General features: G+C 41.7%; 1 protein-coding gene across 7 annotated transcripts in view; it reads right to left on the reverse strand.

Moving 5' to 3' along the window:
* LOC140493514 (kielin/chordin-like protein) overlaps nucleotides 1-23693 on the reverse strand; it is a 328873-nt gene that overhangs the window by 169117 nt on the left and 136063 nt on the right. For all 7 annotated transcript variants that reach the window (XR_011963701.1, XM_072592025.1, XM_072592028.1 and 4 more), the window contains exons 6-7: nucleotides 17131-17283; nucleotides 6654-6782 (exon numbers count right to left, since the gene is read on the reverse strand). Coding sequence is in view for 6 of the 7 variants with exons in the window: in XM_072592025.1 (XP_072448126.1) it covers nucleotides 6654-6782; nucleotides 17131-17283 (282 nt within the window). In the remaining variant the exon portion in view is untranslated. The remainder of the gene's footprint in view (nucleotides 1-6653; nucleotides 6783-17130; nucleotides 17284-23693) is intronic.

Below are 23693 nucleotides of genomic sequence, written 5' to 3' on the forward strand. Positions count from 1 at the left end.
GGGAAAGTCAACCCGCTTTTCACTGGCTTTCTATTGCTGGTTGGGAGGGGAATCAGATTGTCCACATTCTCCAACAGCAGTGGGCCATGTGTGGAAGCAAAAAGCTAATTCAGTGGTAGGATACAATGATTCGTAAAACATCCATCCATCTATTGATGGATGTTTCACTGAAGCGCAAGCCTCAAGGAATAAAATCCTGTTGACCCCTAACAGGATAACCCCACATGATGGTGCTACAACTATGTATAGACGTAGCAGAGACTCAATTCAACAACCCATACCCACTAGCTGCCACCTAATCCAGACAAAGACTGAACATTCCCATTAGGTTGTCCAAGGTAAGTGAAACCTCTATGCGATGTCCTTTTGTATTTGGGCAGTGGTCTCTCTTAAATCTTCTCTGCAGAAGAGCTAAGGAAATCTTAGTTTAATGGCATGAAGCCCTTGCAAACATTTACCCTCTTGGTTTACATCTGATGTATATACAGTGTTTATGAGATGTTGGCTGAACTTCCTTCCTCAGGAACCATCATGAAGGAGACTGCCAACATTGATCTTGAGTAGGCTTCCTTAACATTTAACAATTGAGTATGTGTGACTTTTTGCAGCCCATAATTAAGCTAAGACATCATTCATTTCTGCAGCACCTGAAGTCACTACGAAACAGCAAGTACTCACTTTGGTCATGAAGTAGGAGTATCTCATTATTGCCTTAAAGACATTTTAGTTTCCTGTAGAACTTTCCAGGATGACAAATTTTATTTCCCTTCCATTCACAATATTCACAAGGATTTGTACAAGTGCCAACAAGTCAACTAGCTTGCTTAAAGTGAACAACATGTCAATGACTTGCAATAATATACTACATTTAATGTGATAAAACATCCCACAGTGTTTTACAGAAGAGATAGAGGGATGATGCCAGCAGTCTGTGGAATTGACATTGTACCTCCTTTACGCACAAGAAAATAATCAAAGGCCAAGCAGAGGTGGGAAAGATATCAGAAACAATAACCAAAGACAAAATTATCAGTCACTTAGACAAATGCCGATTTAATTGAGTTTACTGTTGACCTAACAGAGTGTTGATGAATTGGTATTTGTGGACCTTCAAAAACAGTTTGATAAAAAGTCATATAACGGAGTCCTATAATAACACATTTAAGGTCCACTAAATAAATCGCATAGTGGCAGCAGGGACAAAGTTGGCTTTGCAACAGGAAACAGAGACAAATGGCGAAAGCTTGTTTTTTAGACTGAAAGAATATTCTTTGGAGAAGTTCCTGATGGGTCAGCATCAAGACCATTTCTATAAATAAAAGGCATGGCGAATAAATTTTAAAAATTATGGAGAATCTTTAAAAAAATACTTGTTTGGCCTAAATGTTCCGATTCTGGACAAGAGACTTTAAGACGGATGTGAGACATTAGAAAGGGTACAGAAAAGATTTACAAGAATGGTTCATGGACGTGATTAGAATCTTGGACTATTCTTCTTCAGGAAATGGAGTGGTGATTTGTCCAAAACCATGTAGGTCCTGGGCAGAGTGGATGGAAAGAAACCATTCCCACTTGTGGAAGCTCTGGGAATCAGAGGACATTGAGACAAGATCAACAGAAAGGAACCAAAGATAACTTGAGGAAATAAAAAGTTTTTTTTTAAAAAAACGTGTATTTGGCTAGGATCTGACCTCCAGTGATTGAGACTGTGATGGAGGCGGCTTTAATTGGCACTTTCACGCTGCCAATGAATATTCATCTGTTGAGAAAGGCTCAGTGGTTAGCACTGCTGCCGCACAGTGCCAGAGACCTGGGGTTCGATTACAGCCTCAGGCGACTGTCTGTTTGCACATTCACCCAGTGTCTGTGTGGGTTTCCTCCAGGGGCTTCGGTTTCCTCCCACAGTCCAAAAATGTGCAGGTTAGGTAAATTGGCCATGCTAAATTACCCATAGTGTTCACGGATGTATAGGTTAGGTGCATTACTCAGGGGTAAACGTAGAATAATTGGCTAGAGAAATGGCTCTGGGTGGGTTACTCTTCGGAGGGTCGGTGTGGACTTGTTGGGCCAAATGGCCTGTTTCCACACTGTAGGGATTCTATGATTCTATGAAAAGATTTTCCAGGCCATGGTGTAAGGACAGTGGGGTGTAACAAGTTGAATTGCTCTTGCAAAATGCATAAACAGAAAGAAGTAAATGTCCTCCTTTGGTGGTGAATTCTCTTTACTTTTGAGACATTGTCGGTTCTATCTCTCAGTCTACTCTCCTGGGTGAATCACAGTTATAGGTTATCCTGGAGCCAAAATTCAGATCACGAGCAGAAATTGATCAGAAAATCCTTCAGTTAATTTTAACTAACAGTATTATACTATAATCTCATGTGTCTTCTGAAGGCCACAAATAGACAGGGTGGTGAAGAAGGCATTTGGCATGCTTGCCTTCGTTGACCAGAACATTGAGTGTACGCGTGGGATGTCAAGTTGCGGCTGTACAGGACATTGGTTAGGCCACTTTTAGAATACTGCATTCAATTCTGGTTTCTTTGACACAGGCAAGATGTTACTAAACTTGAAAAGGTGCAGAAAAAATTTACAAGGACATTCCCAAGGGCTGGGGGATTTGAGCTATAGGAAGATGCTGAATAGGCTAGGACATTTTTCCCTGGAGTGTCAGAGGCTGAGGGTGACCTTATAGAGGTTTATCAAATCATGAGGGGCATGGATAAGGTGAACAGCCAAAATCTTTTTTGCATGATAGGGAAGTCCAAAACTGGAGGACAAAGGTCGAAGGTGAGAGGGGAAAGATTTACAATGGACCTGAGGGGCAACGTCTTCACACAGAGGATCGTGCGTGTATGGAATGAGCTGCCAGAGGAAGTGATGGAAAAAGATATAATTACAACATTTAAAAGGCACATGGATGGGTACTTGATTTGGAAGGATTTAGAGAGTTATGGGTCAAATGCTGGAAAATGCGACTAGTTCAGTTTAGGGCCAAAGGGTCTGTTTCCGTGCTGTATAACTGTAGAAATAGTATTTCCTTTAGACTTTGTATGAGGCTCAGAACATAGAACATTACAGCGCAGTACAGGCCCTTTGGCCCTCAAAGCTGCGTCAACCTGTGAAACTATTCTGAAGCCCATCTAACCTACACCCGTTCATACATCTATCCAATGACCATTTAAAAGTTGGCAAGTCTACTACTGTTGCAGGCAGTGTGATCCACTGAGTAAAGAAACTACCTCTGACATCTGTCCTATATCTATCACCCCCTCAGTTTAAAGCTATGTCCCCTTATGCTAGCCATCGCCATCCGAAGAAAAAGGCTCTCATTGTCTACCCTGTCTAACCTTCTGATTATCTTATATGTCTCAATTAAGTCACCTTTGAACCTTCTTCTGTCTAATGAAAACAGTCTTAAGTCCCTCAGTCTTCCCTCCATACCCAGAAACATCCTAGTAAATCTCCTCTGAACCTTTTCCAATGCTTCCACATCCTTCCTATAATGCAGTGACCAGAACTATGTGGCCACACCAGACTTTTGTACAGCTGCAGCATGACCTAATGGTTCCAAAACTCAATCCCCGTATGCCTTCTTAACAACCTTGGGTGGCAACTTTCAAGGATCTATGTACATGGACACCGAGATCTCTCTGCTCATCTACACTACCAAGAATCCTACTAATAGCCCAGTACTCTGTATTCCTGTTGCTCCTTCCAAAGTTAATCAGCTCACACTTTTCCGCATTAAGCTGCATTTGCCACCTCTCAGCCCAGCTCTGCAGTTTATCTATGTCTCTCTGTAGCCGACAACATCCTTCGTCACTATCCACAACTCTACCGCCCTCAGTGTCATCTCCAAATTTACTAACCCATCCTACTATGCCCTCATCCAGGTCATTTATAAAAATGACAAACAGCAGTGGATCCAAAACAGATCCTTGCGGTACACCACTAATAACTGAATTCCAGGTTGAATACTTTCTATGAGCCACCACCCTCTGTCTTCTTGCAGCTAACCAATTTCTGATCCAAACTGCTAAATCACCCTCAATCCCATGCCTCCGTATTTTGTGCAATAGCCTATCGTGATAAACTTTTTCAAATGCCTTACTGAAATGGAACCTTATCAAATGCCTTTATCTTTAATAAATCCTGGTTTAAAGCAGTAACGGTTTAAAATTTGCACCAATGTAGCAGGTATTTTTATGGCTAGTATGAAAATTAGACATTTATTCAGCAGTACAGAACAAAAAAAACTGCACTAAAGTAGCAGATCAGTACAGATCACATCATCTCAATAGAGAGATCAATTGACACCCCTTTGGTGATACTGTACATGGCTTATAACAATTTCGCTAAGGACTGCATCACCAATTCTGCCTGTGTTGCAATTATAGGAAAATTTCAGTTTTAGAGTCTTTGTTTCTCTTTCTTGTCATCTATTCCACTATATGGTTGAACAATCAATTTGAACAATGCAGGTTGCAAAATATATTCAAAAGAGCGGTGGTGGCTTGGCAGTTTGAAATTACTCTCTTCAAAGTTCAAGTCAAGCGGCTGATCAAACAATGCAGCTGGCAATCAAGAGTAAACAATGAAAAATGTGTAGCCTTACGTTATTTGTTCACTGAAAATTTTCATTTCAAACATTACAAAGATTCTCTTTATTCTATCCCATCAAGCTGTCCAAATTGTGATAAAACATGCATTGATTACAGCTTAAAGCTTATTCCTTATCTCAATGATATTTCTTAACCTGATCTCTTGCCATCTATGCAGTGACGATTTGCTCTACATAGTGCAGAGTTCTGTCTATCAATAGATCCACACTAAAATTGAATTGAAAGAACCTCCCAGACCCCTTGCAGATGTAACTTTCAACCTATTCATTCAAATTCAAACCAGGGAAAAAAGACAGCTATCTAACCCCATGCGCTAAGCAGACTAGGGATAACAACCCAACACCAGATAACCAAGTAAAAGATAATTATGCAAGTCAACGTTGCCACAAAATCACCAACAGTGTTGTATAAACTCCTTCTCAATATCATAAAACCAATGCTGGCAACAAGAGAGGTCGGTGTAGCTATTGCAGAACACCTTTAATTGTTTTGTACAATTACACAATATAGCAGCAAATCATTGCTTTATGAAGTTCAGTCTGAAGGCTTGCATCTGCATTGCTATTTGCACACTGGCTAATATGCACGTGTGTAAATGTAATGGTATACACAACTGTGTAATATTTGTATTCACACATGCACTTCCACACAGGTGCATTGCAATATGTGCAAGCTGCGGATACATACATGTTATTCGTGGGACCCAGGCTTGCTGGCAGTCCAGATTGTTTTGGAATGAGGCAGCTTCAATGAATGCCCATCTTTTGTCACTGTAATTCATATCAGAAATATGCATCATCAAGGTCAAACCAATTTGTCTGCTCTTTCCCTGCACCCCTACCACCAACAGAAAAATTGACTAGAAAAATTCAGAAAATTAGCAAAATAAACATTTTTTTTTGGAATTCTTTCTTTTCCTTCCCCCACATGTCAGATCCTATCAGGGGACAGTTCTATTCCTGCTCCAAAATCATACACAAAGCTACTTTCCGCATTTTCACAACTGTTAATAAGAGGCCTTTGAGCACTTATCCATATTTGGAAGACTGGGTCAATGAGTGAAATGCATTCCTTTGCACATTGATCTATGTAACTCCACTTTCAGTAGCACATCATTTCAGGAAGCTAACGTCATAAGAACGACTGAGTGTTTATCAGCTGAACATATCCCATTCCAACCTAAAGACCTCTGGCAGACAGATTTGTAATCATATGGCTATCCACAGTCAGTGGTTTGCAATTGTAATGATGATTGGATTGAATACCAATCATTGATGTTTCAGTAAGAAAATGGACTGCCCCATATAATTTTGAAAGCTGCAAGTTCCTTTTTTAGACGTGCTCTGAGTGAATGGATCTCAATGTGAACAAAAAAGTGGCAGAGAAATGCACAAGGGAAAGGATCACTGAACCACTCTAGCCTTCCACTAACTTGCCAAGTTGTGGCTGGATTTCTGGTACCATGACTCAAGTGTCAATTTTTCACCCGTGAGCATGCTCAGTGTGTGTAGCTGATTGCATTTTGTCACCCCTCTGGCTCTGAGGCCAATTGCAGCAGCCCCAAACACTGAATCAAATCATACAACACTGTAAGAGGTCACTCAGCACACTGAGCATGTGCCAACTCTTTTACAAGGGCGAGCCAATTACTCACACTTCCCTGATCTTTCCATATGGCCTTGTAAATGTCATTGTATCGAGTGCTTATCTAATGTAATTTTTCCTGAACCTACCTCCTTCTAAGCTTTCAGGCAATACGCTGTAATTTGTAATAACTTGCTTTGTGAAAAATTGTTTCCGTATGTCGCCTTGTCAATCTGTTTAAGTCTATCCTCTCTGCATATGGACTCTCCTGCTAGTGGAAACAGTTTCTCCTTACTTATGCTATCAAAACCTTTGATTGAGATTTTAGAAAGGACATGTCACTTCCATAGTCTTGAGTATCTTGGTATCCCCCTGCAGAGTGAGACTTCAGAAGGACGTCCTTTAGGAAGCACGAATAAACTCTTTCCTCACTCAGCCTTCTACCTTTGCAGCTGACGCCATTGCTGGTCTCAATCATGGTGAAGCCAACAGGACATACACGCGCGATCTCCTCACAACCACCGTGGTTACAGCTCATGTCACAGCCATATTCCCCGCAGTGGCCAGGAAGTCCTGAAGGAAAAGAAAACAGGCGTTAGGTTAACTGGCCAATAGTTACCTGATTTCCCATCTCCCGCCCTCGTTTAGGGGAAAGCTACCACACCAGCCATTCCTTCCTGCTGTTCTTTTGCAAAAGTTCTGGGAATAGCAAGACTTGATTTCTATTGCACAGCCCCAAGTGCAACACAGTGTGCATTCAGATGAAGTAAGTTAAGCTTTGACTTCTGACCACAATTACTTATTCTGGTTCTAACTCCTGCTGCATTCTTCTACTTATGTTTTCTGCCCTTCCTCATCAGACTTCGATTATTGCTTGTTTCTTCACTACCATGCACCTCTGCTCTCTTATTTCTTTAATTTTTCTAAACTTCTTTTCAATTGAAACACCTCCAACCCCATTAGTTTAAAGCCTTATCTGTAGGTTATACTATTGGCCAGCACACTAGTCCCTGCATAATTCAAATGAAGCCCATCCTAATGGATCAGCTCACTTTTTACTCAGCACGGGTGCCAATACCAGATGTATCAGAACCCATTTCTCCCACATCAATCTTTAATCCATATATTTAGCACTATTACATTCGCTGTATGTTAATTTGTTCATGGCTCACAGAGTAATCCTGAGATTATTACCTGTGCCATCCTGCTTTTCAATCTAGCTCTGAGCTTTCATAATCCCTGAGCAGAACCCCTTTCCTAATACTATTTATTTTAGTGTAATCAACATGGACCACAAAAACTGGATAGTTTCTCTCCAGTTCAGGAGAGATATCCTTAACCTTGGCACCAGGTAGGGAACTCAGCCTTTGGTACTCTCTTTGCTGCAGAGAATAATATCTATTCCCTTAACTCTGCTTCCACTCAGTGCAACATTGCCTTTTTCTCGACCCACTTCAGTGGCACTCTGTATCATGGTGCTTTGATCATCTTCTCTGTTGTGTGCACCCTAGTCCACAGCAAGAACAAGAACCTGTACCTATTGGCAAGAATCTGACTGAGATGTCTCCAAGGCTAAAGTCTGGAACCCAATATCTGCCTCACAGACAATTGCACCCTCCTGTCCTTGACCATGGACAAAATGTGATATAATTAATCTAAGAGATGTGACTATCTCTTGAAACATAGCGCAGGTACCTCTCCTCTTCCCCGATATCTCACACTCAAACGCATTGACTCTGAGTCAGTGTTCCTCGAGCAGTGAACACTTGTGGTAGAAATGGCCATTGTGAATTCGCGGTGTCGGCAGCTCCCACAAACTTCAGCTGCAACACATCATCTCTCTTTATTCTATTTATTAATGTGCATGTTAAATATTTTAAAAGTGAATTTCCTGTATTCTTCAGCCAGTATAATATCTCGCGATTTAAATCATTTGGTCAATCAAGAGAGAATATGAAGAAATACCTATTTGTTTTCCTATGACATGATACATCAATTCTGACCAGTAGAAACAGTTTAAAGGGATTCTTTGCTGTTAGTTATAATCTTCCACCACTGCTGCCCTTCTCACACAGGTCTGCTCTCCCTGTCTGCTTCACAGTGATGCTCATTTAGAATCATAGAATCCCTACAGCTTGAAAGCAGGTCATTCAGCCCATTGGGTCTATGCCATATCTCTGAAGAGCAACCACCCCCCCGTAACCCTGCATTTGCCTTGGTTAGGGTCTAGATTAGAGTGGTGCTGGAAAAGCACAACAGTTCAGGCAGCGTCCGAAGAGCAGGAAAATTGACATTTCAGGTGAAAGCCCTTCATCAAGTATAGAGGCAGGGTGCCTGCAAAGTGGAGAGATAAATGAGAGGGGGTTGGTGGTGGGGAGAAAGTAGCACAGAGTACAATAGGTGAGTGGGGGTGGGGAGATAGGTCAGAGGGGAGGGTGGGGGAAGATAGCAAAGAGTACAATGGGTGAATGGGGGTGGGGATGGAGGTGATAGGTCACAGGGAGGGTGGAGTGGATAGGTGGGAAAGGAGATTGGCAGGTAGGACAGGTCATGGGGATGGTGCTGAGCTGGAAGGTTGGAGCTGGGTAAGGTGGGGGGGGGAAAGAGGGGAAATGAGGAAACTGGTGAAATCCACATTGATGGCATGGGGTTGAAGTATTCAGAGGCAGAAGATGAGACATTCTTCCTCCAGGCGTCTGGTGGTGAGGGAGCGGTGGTAAAGGAGGCCCAGAACCTCCATGTCCTTGGCAGAGTGGGAGGGGGAATTGAAATATTGAGCCACAGGGCAATGGGGTTGATTGGTGAGGGTGTCCCGGAGATGTTCCCTAAAGCGCTCTGTTAGGAGGCGTCCAGTCTTCCCAATGTAGAGGAGACCGCATCGGGAGCAACGGATACAATAAATGATATTGGTGGATGCGCAGGTAAAACTTTGATGGATATGGAAGTCTCCGTTGGGGCCTTGGATGGAGGTGAGGGAGAAGGTGCGGGTGCAGGTTTTACAATTCCAGGAAGGGTGCCAGGAAGGGAGAGTGGGTTTTTGGGGGCTTGGTCATGACCAGGTAGTCACGAAGGGAACGGTCTTTGCGAAAAGCGGAAAGGGGTGGGGAGGGAAATATATCCCTGGTGGTGGGGTCCGTTTGGAGGTGGCGGAAATGTCGTTGGATGATGTGGTTTATGCGAAGGTTGGAGGATGGAAGGTGAGCACAGAGCCGTTCTGTCCTTGTTGGAGGGGAGGGGTTTGAGGGCGGAGGGGCGGGTTGTGGATGAGATGCATTGGAGGGCATCTTTAACCATGTGGGAAGGGAAATTGCATCTCTGAAGAAGGAGACCATCTGGCATGTTCTGTGGTGAAACTGGTCCTCCTGGGAGCAGATACAGCGGAGGCAGAGGAATTGAGAACACGGGATGGAATTTTTTGCCATCTTCCTCTCGGACCTATCACCTTCATCCCCAACCCCATTCACCCATTGTACTCTTTGCTACCTTCCCCCATCCTCCTCTCGGACCTATCACCTCCATCCCCACCCCCATTCACTAAATCTGCAATTTGAGAGGAAGAGGATACAATTGGAAGTGACAATATTTCAGTTGAATAAAGGGAACTATGGAGCTATGAAGGAGGAGCTGGCCAAATTCAATGGTGCAATACCTTAGCAGGGATGACAGTGGAGGAACGATGGCTGTGTATTATGCAGAAGATGCAGGATCAGTTCATCCCAAAAAGGAAGAAAGATCCTAGGAGGAGGCATGGGTGGCTGTGGCTGACGAGGGAAGTTAAGAAACATGTAAAGTTAAAAGTGAAGAAGTATAACATAGCAAAGATAAGTGGGAAAACGGAGGACTGCAAAGCTTTTAAAGAACAACAGAGGATTACTAAGAAGGAAATACGCAGAGAAAAAATGAGGTACGAAGGTAAACTGGCCAAAAATATAAAAGAGGATAGTAAAAGCTTTTTTAGGTATGTGAAAGGCAAAAAAATGATTAAAACTAAAATTGGGCCCTTGAAGACATAAACAGGGGAATATATTATGGGGAACAAAGAAATGGCAGAAGAATTGAATTGGTACTTCAGATCTGTGTTCACTGGGGAAGACACAAGCAATCTCCCTGAGGTAACAGTGGCTGAAGGATCTGAACTGAAGGGAATTTATATTTGCTAGGAATTGGTGTTGGAGAGATTGGTAGGTCTGAAGGTTGATAAGTCCCCAAGGCCTGATGGTCTACATCCCAGGGTACTGAAGGAGGTGGCTCGAGAAATCGTGGATGCGTTGGTGATTATTTTCCAGAGTTCGATAGATTCGGGATCAGTTCTTGTGGGTTGGAGGGTAGCTAATGTTGTACCACTTTTTAAGAAAGGTGGGAGAGAGAAAGCAGGAAATTATAGACCAGTTAGTCTGACCTCAGTGGTGGGAAAGATGCTTGAGTCTAGTATAAAGAATGAAATTACGACACATCTGGATAGCAGGAACAGGATAGGTCAGGGTCAGCATGGATTTATGAAGGGAAAATCATGCTTGACTAATCTTCTGGAACTTTTTGAGGATGTAACTCTGAAGATGGACGAGGGAGATCCAGTGGATGTAGTGTACCTGTACTTTCAGAAAGCTTTTGATAAAGTCCCACATAGGAGATTAGTGAGCAAAATTAGGGCACATGGTATTGGGGACAAAGTACTAACTTGGATTGAAAGTTGGTTGGCTGACAGGAAACAAAGATTAGTGATAAACAGCTCCATTTCGGAATGACAGGCAGTGACCAGTGGGGTACCGCAGGGATCAGTGCTGGGACTGCAGCTTTTAATAGTATATATTAATGATATAGAAGATGGTATTAGTAATAACATTAGCAAATTTGCTGATGATGCTAAACTGGGTGGTAGGGTGAAATGTGAGGAGGATGTTAGGAGATTACAGGGTAACCTGGACAGGTTAGGTGAGTGGTCTGATGCATGGCAGATGCAGTTTAATGTGGATAAATGTATTGTTATCCACTTTGGTGACAAGAACAGGAAGGCAGATTACTATCTAAATGAAATCAATTTAGGTAACGGGACAGTACAAAGAGATCTGGGTGTTCTTGTACACCAGTCAATGAAGGTAAGCATGCAGGTACAGCAGGTAGTGAAGAAGGCTAATAGCATGCTGGCCTTCATAACAAGAGGGATTGAGTATAGAAGCAAAGAGGTTCTTCTGCAGCTGTACAGGGCCCTGGTGAGACCACAGCTGGAGTATTGTGTGCAGTTCTGGTCTCCAAATTTGAGGAAAGACATTCTGGCTATTGAAGGAGTGCAGCGTAGGTTCACGAGGTCAATTCCTGGAATGGCGGGATTACCTTACACTGAAAGACTGGAGCGACTTGGCTTGTCTACCCTTGAGTTTAGAAGACTGAGAGGGGATCTGATTGAGACATATAAGATTATTAAAGGATTGGACACTCTGGAGGCAGGAAACACGTTTCCACTGATGGGTGAGTGCCGAACCAGAGGACACAGCTTAAGGTCAGAGATGAGGAGAAACTTCTTCACCCAGAGAGTGGTGGCTGTGTGGAATGCTCTGCCCCAGAAGGCAGTGGAGGCCCAGTCTCTGGATTCATTAAGAAAGAGTTGGACAGAGCTCTCAAGGATAGTGGAATCAAGGGTTATGGAGATAAGGCAGGAACACGATACTGATTAAGGATGATCAGCCATGATCATAATGAATGGTGGCGCAGGCTCGAAGGGCAGAATGGCCTACTCCTGCACCTATTGTCTATTGTTTCTCAATCAGGTTGTGGCTAGTTGCTGCTAGTTACTGCCATGTCGCATCAGTGAAGCAAGTGAATGATTATAAAGTGGACAGCAGGATCATGATCAGTTGGACTACATTATCTGGATGACGGTGAGATGACCAGTGTTCAAGCTCATCAGTGCTCTTCCACGTAAGTGGAGTGGAGAGTACTCTGCCTAAGATATATGTGTTATATAATGGGCAAGTTGAGGGGAGTCAGGAAAGTTATTCACTGCAGAATTCTTACTTTCTGAACTGCTCTTGTAGCCATAAGTTACATGTCTACATAGCTCACTACCCCTGCCCAGAGAGGTTTCGGCCAATGGTGACCCCAAAGCCAGGGCAAATTCAGTGAAGGTAGTGTCATTGAATGTCAATGGTAGGTGGTTGGATGCTCTCTTGTTGGAGATGGTCATTGTTTGACACTTCTCCAGCACAAACTTTGTTTGCCACTCAACAGCCCAAGCCGAAATGGTGACCAAGCATTGCTGCCTGAACTGCTGCATTATCTGAGGAATTGGGGATTGGACTGAATAACGTACAGTCATTGGCAAATGTCTCCATGTCTGACCTTGCAATGGAGTGAACATCATGGAGAACAACTGAGGATATTTGGGTGTGGGACACTGCCCTGGGAATTCGGGTGGTGATGTCTCCTGCAATTAAGATGATTGGCCTCCAATTCTCTTCAGTTATGAAACAGCTCCTTGATGCAACAGTCAGTCACATATTGGCTTGATGGGGGAAGATTTAAAAGGGGCCAAAAGGGCAAGGTTTTCATGCAGAGGGTAGTTTGTGGATGGAATAAACTGGCAGAAGAAGTGGTGAAGGTGGGTACAATGATAGCATTAAAGGGATATGGGCAAAATGCTGGGAAATGGGACTAGATTCATTTAGGATATCTGGTCAGCGTGGATGGGTTGGACCGAAGGGTCTGTTTCCATGCTGTACATCTCCATGACTCTATGTCAAGGGCAGTCAGTCTTACCTCAGCTCAAGAACTCCACTCTTTGGTCCATGTTTGTACCAAAGCTATATTAAGGAGTAGAGACCAATGCCTTTGGCAGAACCCAAACCAAGCACTGATGAAGTTACATATTATACAATGAAAGTCACCTTCCATCAATTTTGCTGATGGCTGGGAGTAGACTGATGGGGTGGAAATTGGCCAGATTGGATTTCTTCTTGTCTTTGTTTGTTGACAGAATAGTTGCCATGGAAGCTCTACATTGTCAGGTGAATGTTTAATATTGGAGCCGATCTGAAACAGCTTGACTAGAGCTTAGGCTGGTTACAGAGCACAAGGTATCAGCACCAGAACTAAATGTTGTTTTGAGTGGACAGATTCTGCTGTCACCCATGTGCACTCATTTACCAGTGCATTGAATTGGCATGAGGCCATGATAGATTGTACATTTGGTACTTTCAGGGATTCCAAGAATTCAGTCTTGTTTTTGTATTAACTTGCTGTGCTTGGCTATTGTTGAGGATAAGAATGTTCATGTGACCTTATTCCCTGCTTAGTTATTTAATTTTACACCACCATTCATAACTACTTATGACAGGCTATCAGAACAATGATTTAGTCTGTTGGCTGTGGGATCAGTTAGCTGTGTCTATAACACTCTACTTCCAACTGAATAGGCAGGTATCAAGTGCTGGGTGGTAGCTTCATGAATTTGGCACCTCATTTTCGGGTCAACTTTGTTACTGTTTAGGCAATCACTTACAGTCCTCATTGGGACAAGCTGATCCTCCAGAACTGGAGGCAAGGTTTCTGATTGTGGAGGAATGCAATTCTGCTACAGCTGATGATCCAGAGCACAACATGGATGTGCAGTTTTGAGCTTTTAGATCTGTCCTGAATCTATCGCCCTTAAAATGATGCCAGCGCTACATAACACAACAGAGGGTGGCTTAGTGCAAAAATGAAACACTGCTTCAAAGGATTGTGAAACCATCAATTCTACAAATATCAGCACATTCAGGCACACAAAGTCGTAGAGTTTTTACACAGAAACAACTGCAACATGACCTCCCAACTCCTATACTAAGTGCACTGATGTATAAAGGAAAGCATACCAAATGCCTCCTTCACTATCCTATCTACCTGAGATTCCACTTTCAAGGAACTATGAACCTGCACTCCAAGGTCTCTTTGTTCTTGAAGGGGAATTTGCAGGTTGGAATGTTCCTGTGTGCCTTCTATTCTTTTCCCTCTAACTGGAAGAGGTAGCATACTTGGACGATGCAGTCAAAGGGGCTAAGGCAAGTCGCTGCTGAGTATCTTTAGATGGTGCTCAGTGCTGCAACTGTGCACCAGTGTTGAAGAAAGTAAATCTCTAAGGTGGGGGAAAGGGATGTTTTCAGTGTTATTGAAACTGCACTCATCCAGGCAACTAAAGAATGTTCCATGACACTTTTTATTCTTATTAGCAGTTTGGTACAACTAAGTGGCTTGCTCGTCATTTGAGAGGTCCGTTTAATCTAGGGCCTAGATTCACATGTGGCTAGACAGAGGAATAACTGCAGCTTTCTTTCCTAATGAACCAGTTAGGTTTTTATGGCAAAATCCCATAACCCTATGTACATTACCCATACTTTCAGATTTACTTAACATACTGAATGGTCAGATTTTCGCTCACATCAGTCCAGGACTCTGGATAACCACTAAGCTACCGGATTTAGCTCAGATAAAATATGTATGAAGCAGAGCTAACTCCCATATTAATAAAACACAACGTATGTTCTTCCCGAGTTGTAGTAGGCCCTGAACAGGCATGTGCAAAACTCAGCAATCTTAACAAGGCCCCCGGGTGCACAAGTAAAAGGCCTGAGGAAATGGGTCATAAAATTGGTCAGCTGTTTTCTTCAGGAAAACAGAGATAGTGACTGAGGAGGCCAAATGTTATAGCAGTTTATTACAAGCAAACTTTGTTGATTACAACAAAAGATAGCTCTGGAAACCATTCACTGTTGAGCCTTTCATTTGGAGTTGAAGAACATTACAGGTTAATGGAGAGAGCAGTAAAATGCCTCGAACTGGGACCTGCAACCTGGGGATCAGAACTGCATTCAACATTTTAACACCTCATTTACAGCTCCCAATTGGGAGTTTTCAAGTTAGATCACAGGAACAAAAAACTAAAACTGGGTTCAATCAGAATTAGGCTTACTTTAATTTCGAACAAAAAAAAATCAAGAAAATCATTACGCTTTATGACTTTGAATAATTATTTCAGCTAAAACCATTAATATGCTCTAAATAAACATTTTTGAGTAGTTACGACCACACTGTGGGTAAAGATAATGCCTTCACTTTCAAGGGGCAGGTTTTATTACTGCATCATTATAATGTCGCATACACGTAGAAGACTAAAATTATCCTGAATGTTCCAGCTCTTCATCACAAGAACCAATCCATAGAACTGAGAAAATTTTACGTTAAGATGATGACTTTGCTATCAAAATTGTAATTTAAAAAGCAAAAAAAAGCGGTTTAGTCAGAACTTGCCTACTTTAAGTTTGAATCTTTTTCCCATAGTTATAGGAATGTAATAGATTTATCTTGAATAAAATAAAAGTATCTAATCGACAAGAAACACTTAGCAATGAACATGTATTTCGTCTAGAATTGGTGAATAACTGTTTTTATCTTACTTTTTACCCAACCCAGGGAAACACAGTCAAATATGAGCAAACTGGCATTGTTTGAAGGGGGTGATTCGCTACATGGCTAAACGTAGTGACTACTTGAAGGAAATAACAGACCAGTTGGATGATGGAAATTCAATAGGTTAAACTTCAGAACTTCGGCAAAACCAGCTGGGAGATAAGGTTGGAAAGCAGGAAAGAGGGAAAGTGGGATGAGAAGGAGTTTTGAAGCAAACCTGAAATCGGCTCAGTCTGAAGAAGCAAAAGACATTTTATACCAGATGTTGAGCTGGAATGGAAGAAGGTAATTACCAGGGTATCTCTGGAGTCAGTGTGGGCCCTACTGTTTACACTGGACAACCATAATTTATAATTGAGGACAGAAAACAAAGCATTGTTTTGAGTTGAACAAAGGGACTAGCTAGAGAAGGCAAATAATAGCAGGAAAAATTGAAAATACTCAGTGGGTTTGTCGGCAATGACAAACAATCAGAACTCACTTGACACTTCAGCCCTTAAACCCTTCCTTAACCTGAAGAAGGTTTCACTTAAAGCCTGAAATGGTGGCTGGCATGGTTTTTTTTTCCCCACATACAGATATCCCACAATCCAAAAATGTGCAGGTGAGGTGAACTGGCCATGCTAAATTGCTCATAGTGTTCAGGAATGTATAGGTTAGGTGCATGAGTCAGGAATAAATGTAGGGAAATGGGTCCAGGTGGGATACTCTTCAGAGGGTTGGTGTGGACTTGTTGGGCCAAAGGGCCTGTTTCCACCATGTAGGGATTCCAATTCTAATTCTAATTTGTACTTTCATTTTCAGATTTCAAGCATGAGTTTATTTTTGTAATTTAACAAAAAAGGGCAGAATTTGGTTTGACGAGATGACTGAGCTAGTATCATTTGATGATGACGGGTACAAGATGATGAGGCCAGGGGAGCAAAATAAACATTGGAGAAATGAAGGTTGTAGACTGCAGGAAATCAAGTAAAAGAGGAACTTAAGGTGCTTCATCAAGCTGTTGATACAGAGTGGAACTTGAACAAATAAAGCCAACAAGTTTTGCAGTTGATTAAAAGAACATAAATCCTAAGGCATAAAAACTACTGTACAGCACCAACATAGCATGGTTTAAATGGTTATCCTGTATCAGCAGTCCCCAGGTTGTGAACAGGTTCTGTTCTGGAGTCAGTGTGCAAGTCAATTTGTATGAGAGTTGGAACACAATGCAAGTCAATGGGAAGCAGCTGTTTCTAAGTAGTCACCATTCTGTTACCCCAAATATCTGTTGCAGAAGTTACAACACCCATCCTAGAACTTTCTGGTAACGTTGAGGGGCTCTCGTAAAGCACTCCACCTCTCCAACACCTTCTCCTCCTTTCAGACCCACTTTAAAAACCCACCCTCTTTGGCTAAGCCTTCAGTAACCTTTGAACTTCTTCTTCTATGATTCAGCATCTATCTTTGTTACATGAAGCCCTCCGATCAAACTATCACTTACCAGTTAGTCCTAAATATTTTGAAGTAATGCAGGTGCGCCCATTGGCCAAGAGCTGGTATCCTTGGTAACAGAGGCATCTGTAGCTGCCAATGCTGTTCTTGCAGATTTGCTGACAAAGACTTTGTCCACCATATCGGGAACATTCATCCACATCTAAAAATAAACGTAAGAAAAGAGGGAAGTTGCCATAAGTCACATTCTTTTGTATGCAATATTTGCAAATCAATAGTTAATTCTCGGATCCAAACATTACAGACTTTTGTGTATCACAAACTTTTACTTTATTTGACTGAACCAATTTGCTACAAAGTGATATGAAGTCAAAGGTTTTCATCTTGCCCTCTTCAGGACTGGGACACAAGAAACCAAGCTTAGAAAGGGAATGTAGGATGAATACCAGCCAACGCCTCCCCAAATTTTTCCCATTCTAGAGTGCACTAATCTATACAGCGCAAGAAGAGGGTTCAGAGTGTGGTGCTGGAAAAGCACAGGAGGTCAGGCAGCATCCGAGGAGCAGGAGAATTGACATTTCAGCCCTTCATCAGGACTTCCTGATGAAGGGCTTATGACTGGAATGTCAATTCTCCTGCTCCTTAGATGCTGCCTGACCTGCTGCACTTTTCCAGTACCACACTCTCGACTGTGATCTCCAGCATCTGCCGTCCTTCCTTTCTCCTAACACAAGGAGAGGGGGCTGATCGGTTGGCAAGCAGGATCTATGAACTGCCAATCTTAGCTAAACTGATAAACCTCAGACTGGGCAGGCAGAGTTTAATTGGTAGGAGGTTTTGCCATGAAGTACACATAAGGAATTGGTCATCTCCATAAACCCATGTGAAAAAAGTTGCAAAGCTCACACACACTCTTTTTGCTGATACAAAGAGTTGTGAGGTGAATATATGTGGTTTCTAGAATGCACAAAGGAAACACAGTATCATGGTAAATTGATTTTTTTTTAGATTACATTACAGTGTGGAAACAGGCCCTTCGGCCCAACAAGTCCACACCGACCCGCAACCCACCCATACCCTTACATTTACCCCTTACCTAACACTATGGGCAATTTAGCATGGTCAATTCATCTGAGCTGCACATCTTTGGACTGTGGGAGGAAACCGGAGCACCCGGAGGAAACCCACGCAGACACGGGGAGAACGTGCAAACTCCACACAGTCAGTCGCCTGAGGCGGCATCTATCTAATTGTTAGCATAGATAACATTCAACCACAGAATTAACACAATCGAGTGTAATTCTAGGCACAGTCTGGATTATTTACAAGATGTTGTCCAATAGCAGAATCACCTCTGGTGCTGGACACTATATTCTGAGATTTGTATCGGGCAAGTTCAGCAGTATGCTGCCCACTACTGACAATCAAGAGACGGATAGTTTGATATTGTTCACCTGTCCTTGGGTTGAACAGCTGATGTGCCTGGCAGCACAACACCAATGAAATGGCAATTTTTACCCATGAATCATTTGTGGGTAAAATCCAGACTGTACCAAGAATTATGCTACAGATAAATTTAAGATAATTTGGGCTTGCAGTGCATTTCATTTGTGGGCATTAGAAACAACATTCAGTCACACACAGTTCACTGCCCTGTTTAAGCAAAATATATTGCACTATTTCCATTGAAAAGGCATTTTGGGGAACACCAATCTCTGTTGTATTCTCCATGACAATGCTCTAAGCAGACTGCCAGCCAAGTATGAAGTTAATCAGCTAGCTACAGTTGAAAATGGCCAGATCCTGCTGATAGGTCTTGTGGTGCAGTAGTAGTCTCCTTACTTCTGGGTCAAATGGTCCAGTTTCAAGTCCCACCTCAGATGTGTGGCTTCAGAGGTGTGACGTAACATGTCCATAAATGTTCGCTTTGAAATGTTGCCTTATCTCTGTGCCAACTATAGTTCAATCAATCAGCATCCTCTTCATTTGTCATGTAAAGTGGTGTTCCCTTTCAAAGTTTGGTTTCTTGCTTCTTAATCCTGATAGGTACAAGACAAAAAGCTTTGATTTATCAATACCCTGTTAAAAAAAATGGCTGCTATCGCAAATGTATTTGATTATAACTTTTCATTATTCAATCATGGGATGAGGGTGTTGTTGGCTGGGCCAGGATTTATTGATAATCTGTAATTGCCCAGAGACAGTTGAGAGTCAATGACATTTCTGTGGGTCTGAAGTCACATGTAGGCCAAACCAGGTAAGGATGGCAGTTTTCTTCCACAAAGGGCATCAATGAACCTGCCCTTTCAACAGAGATTTGAATCCAGGACTCCAGAACGTTACTTGGGTCTCTGGATTAACATTCCAGTACAGGACGGGCACGATGGCTCAGTGGTTAGCACTGCTGCCTCACAGCGCCAGGGACCTGGATTCGATTCCACCCTCACGCGATGTCTGTGTTGAGTTTGCACGTTCTCCCCATGTCTGCACGGGTTTCTACTAAGTGCTCCGGTTTTCTCCCACAGTCCAAAGATGTGCAGGTGGATTGGCCATGGAAAATGCAGGGATAAGATGGGCCGGTTTGGGATGCTCTTTGGAGGGCCTATATGGACTCAATGGGCCGAATGGCCCACTTCCACAATGTAGAATGAATACCAGTCAACGCCTCCCCAAATTTTTCCCATTCTAGAGTGCACCAAGCTGCCTTGGTTTGCAATAATGAGGACATCATTCAGGAAATTGACAGTGAAGACTAATCATCGGTGTCTAAATCTTCAGGAATGTAGGGAGTTTCAAACATTGAGGGCAAATCAAACCAGCTATGTTGCCACATCTATGAAATCTGAGCACAAGGCTCAATGAGATTCCATTTCATTCTCTGTGGCGGAATAAGAGGTACAGATAGGAGAGTTAATTTTAAAGATTCAGGTGTAAATTTAAGAAATACCAAGTAGGGCCGAATGTTCAGGCACTATTTATAGATCGTTAGGATGTAAAGTAATATCTCCCTATTTGAAATACCAAATATTGGCTCCTGCTGTGATAAATTAACCTGAAGAGTTTATCTTGGTTCATGTGACTGATTGTCATGTTCAACACAAAGATAAATCATTCAAAACATGACATATCAAAGAGCATCGCATGTCCTGTTTATTGCAATGTTTCCTTTCAGCGTGCAGAACCCCAGAATAGAAACATGGCTCATTGTTGAATGTTTAAATTGGATATGATCAAATGTTTGAGTAGAGGGATGTGTTTGTTGGGCAGGGGGCGCGGGGGAGAACAATACAAAAATTTTGCAGATATTATTTGCCTGCTGAAGATTCTACTTATGATATCCATTACAATCGTGCTGCATATATTGAATATTTTCTGTATATATGCATGCTGGAACATTGCATATCATCAGCCTTCACAGCTACATCATCTTTATCTCCTGTCAGAGAAATATAACTAGTTAAAGGTGAAAGATGACACTTATTATGACATAGGTATTTTGAGATTCTCTAGCAACATGGCATGGTGAGGTTCAGAGAAGGATAGCTCAGCATTTTACTTCCAATTTCTTACAACACAACATTCCTCTCTCAGTATTGCTTGTACAGAATCAAAGTGAATGACTGCAACTAATTGTGTGAAGAAGATATTAATGTATCACATTTATAACACTGAACAATTTGCCACAGTTTGTTACAGATAGAACTTTGCTGTGAGACCAGACCTATTGTGTTCTGGGAGAAAATTTCAGTAACGACCTTTTCAATGGGGTGTGACGGACATTTTTTGAATTATGCATGAAACAGATTTCAATATATTTTACTTCATGTGTGCAAAATTAGTGTATACCTGAATCCCAGAAAACTCCATTGCAAAATTACATGTGGTTTACACTTTAAGACATTGTTTTCTTATTACAAATTCATTAAAACGCATTTGGATATATTGCAAAATCCAATTTAAGTGTTGTGAAAGGTATACTTACAGTACAAATTTTGCATTGTCCGTTATTGCTGCAGTATCCCTAGGGAGCCTTACTTGGCAGGAAACCAAATCGGAAATCTGTGCTTGTGTTGAAATTTATTTTCTAAGCCTTTTTAAATTTTTGGTCCATAGCTCAAATGCACCATAACTCTGGTGACCTCCATTATCAGTCTACACTGTCCAACAGGAATGTGAGGTTTGGAAATCACCTCGTTTCTATCTTTGTTAACTGCTTTTTACTATAAACTGAACTTTCCAGTGCAAAGTAATATTGAGTTTGTGTTGCTACATGGAATTTGTCAATGCTCTTCTCTACTTTCGGACAACTTTCGAGTTGTGCTTCAATTATTTGTGCACATAGTTTTAATTGGATTTTAAACTGATAAGCATTGGAAGTGGCATCATTAGCTTTAGTTCAGGTTCATTGCAAATTAGGTAGTATGAGTTTTGGGTTGTGCACTAACAAGGGAATCTATATTTCATTTGAAGCATAACACACCGATTTAGAGTGACAAAAAGAAGGGTGAATGTATGGATTAGTGACTCCCATGAGAAATGATTCTCCATCCAGAATCTTAAATTATTGGCACCATCTTGTATTGTGAGCTATACCATGCTCCCTTACTGAGTTAAGTTGCTTCTTCAATGTTAATTTATCAGTACAGAATTCACTCTAAGCTACAAATAGTGTCCATTATTCATTTGACTCAACTTTGCCCAATTAAGTTTCATGAGGTTTTGAAAGGCAAGTTGCTGTATGTATGAAATGGAAATGACATGGTCCCCTCTACCTGTAAGTCCAGGTAAATGTGACAAACATCTGTATTCCCCCTCAATCAGGGTCTGAGGCATTGTCAATGATTGACAGTGAATACTGGTCCACGACAGGCAAATGCACGTATAGAACTGGTTTATATATTTGCTGTTCCTTTCAATAAAGCATGGTAAAAATTAAAAGTTGTTTTTCACCAAATTTGTTTTCCATGAATGATGCATTTTTCTATTACCATCTCATTTTTCCTTTGGTCTGGAATCCATTAATCAATTTTGAAGTACATGCCAGTGTTGAAAGTTTAATTTCAGTTTTATGATTGACTTCAAGTGCGAATGTTGTTGCATGCCTAATGGTTGTAGAATATGTTTATTTTTACTAGGAGAGGGCATGGTGGGTGGAGCGGACTGGTGTCGAAATGCTGTGATGAAATATTACACAAGCTTTCCTTGTGTTGAGTGAGTGGTGGTGCATTTGGCATGCATTGGATTGGTCTCAGATTATTTTCCATGCCAGCGTCATAAACCGTCAAACAAAAGATTTAATAAATTTCACATTTAATAAAGTGGTGTGGATTCTGTTCATTTCCTGTTAAATTCATATTAATAATTGCTTCTGTTTGCGCTCTGCTTCAAAAGTGATGATATCACCTTTTCAGAAAATCAGTATTATTTATTTAATACGAACTTCAATCCACTTCAGAATAATAGATGACTTTCGGGCTAATTTAATGTAATGCAAAATATCATTGGCAGCCAATTTTAATTATTTATGACTTTAAGTTATTAAACGCTTTTCCTATGATATCATCTGGGGAAACCTAAAAACTGACAACAAAATACCAAATGCAGTGGTTCAAAAAAATACCTTCACCTTTACAAAAATATCAGTTGGCCTTGCCAGCAGTACCCATATCTCTACAGATACTTATTACAAAAAAGGCCTGCCTTTAAATTTAGGGTTTGGATATTGTCCCTGGGCTTCACAGTCCCACTGTCAAGATCAAATATGGGTCAGAAGCTGATGTTATATTGGGAGCAGTCACCCTGCTGTAATCTTCCCTGCATTAGACAACTAAAGGACAGAGGGCAAGCTCACCGTCCGATTAAAAATGGCGGACACGCTTTCAAAGCTGGAAAGCCAATAGAAGGTGCCACAGAAAACGTGGCAGGCTAACTTTGCACGTAGGTGATGGAGGGAGGGTGTTCCTCAAGATGGAGGCTCACTGTCACCAATTTTTTTTTAAACTTGGATCTTTTCTTTCAAAAGTAATGGCCACTCCAAATGGTCACCATTTGGGAGGGTTCTTTTCTAATAGTAACCTGTAGCTGTAGTTAGATGAGATCTACACACTTGAGAGAGTGACGAACAACAGGTTTTATTAAAGCAAACTACATATAGAAGATAGTAAGGGTGGTCATCTCACTTAACGACCTCCAGATCCCAGGCTGCAGATGCATGTGATTTAGATTTAAGAGTAAAGATACAATTCTCTTTACTCCATAGGTTCTGAATTCTTGCTCTATTCTGCCTGTGTTTTGGATTCTCCATGTTTGTATCGTTAATGAGTGTGAGATCATTAGCAACAACTGAAAAATCACACAATTATGTCTGAAAATGACAACATGATTTCTCCAGTGACAGGTATACCCGAGTATCAAGATCCATAAATACCAGTGGTGCAGCCCAAGGGTTGTTTACGCTTTTCAGTCATAATACTTTGAGCAAATGTGCATGAAGTTATTGGAGGTGGTAGGACTTGTTATACAACAAAAAAAGCTGTGATTGTGCTATCAGGGGAGAGATAGAGCAGCTCAGGAGAATTCTTATTGAGGCAAGGATTGAGCAGAGGGTACAAT

This window comes from Chiloscyllium punctatum, chromosome 22, assembly GCF_047496795.1.
Source record: "Chiloscyllium punctatum isolate Juve2018m chromosome 22, sChiPun1.3, whole genome shotgun sequence".
Classification (NCBI taxonomy): domain Eukaryota; kingdom Metazoa; phylum Chordata; class Chondrichthyes; order Orectolobiformes; family Hemiscylliidae; genus Chiloscyllium; species Chiloscyllium punctatum.